Source organism: Buceros rhinoceros, unplaced genomic scaffold (genome assembly GCF_000710305.1).
Source record: "Buceros rhinoceros silvestris isolate BGI_N320 unplaced genomic scaffold, ASM71030v1 scaffold24068, whole genome shotgun sequence".
NCBI lineage: Eukaryota > Metazoa > Chordata > Aves > Bucerotiformes > Bucerotidae > Buceros > Buceros rhinoceros.
Genome location: NW_010428932.1, coordinates 1,682 through 1,962, shown reverse-complemented (window position 1 = coordinate 1,962; position 281 = coordinate 1,682). Strand labels below are relative to the sequence as shown.

The window sequence follows — 281 nt, the reverse complement described above, 5'->3', positions numbered from 1 at the left end:
GCACCAGAATGGCTTCTCCAGTGTTGGAAGCGTAACTTGAAGGCCAGGGCTCGATGCCTTGTTTTTTCCCTGCAGAGTTGACTTTGCCCCAGTTCTACAGTTTTCTGCATGAAATGGAGCGGGTCAAAACCAGTCTGGAAAGCTTCAGCTGAAACCACCAGGGCCTGAGCCGGCTTCTGCCCAGGGTGTTGATTTCTCCTTGTGGGCTGCAGAGCTGCCGACTCAACCACCCCGATACGAGGAGACGCGGCTGCGCAGCGGGTGGAGGGATCACGGCCACA

The 281-nt window shown here is 56.9% G+C and overlaps 1 protein-coding gene across 1 annotated transcript in view; it reads left to right on the top strand.

Annotated features, from left to right (window-relative positions):
- Positions 1–259, top strand: part of COMMD7 (COMM domain containing 7) — a gene marked incomplete at its 5' end in the record, with an annotated part of 4,423 nt that extends 4,164 nt beyond the window's left edge. Inside the window, one exon of the mRNA XM_010142470.1 lies at positions 76–259. Coding sequence (XP_010140772.1) covers positions 76–152 — 77 coding nt within the window. The remainder of the gene's footprint in view (positions 1–75) is intronic.
- Between the last annotated feature and the right edge of the window lie 22 nt (positions 260–281).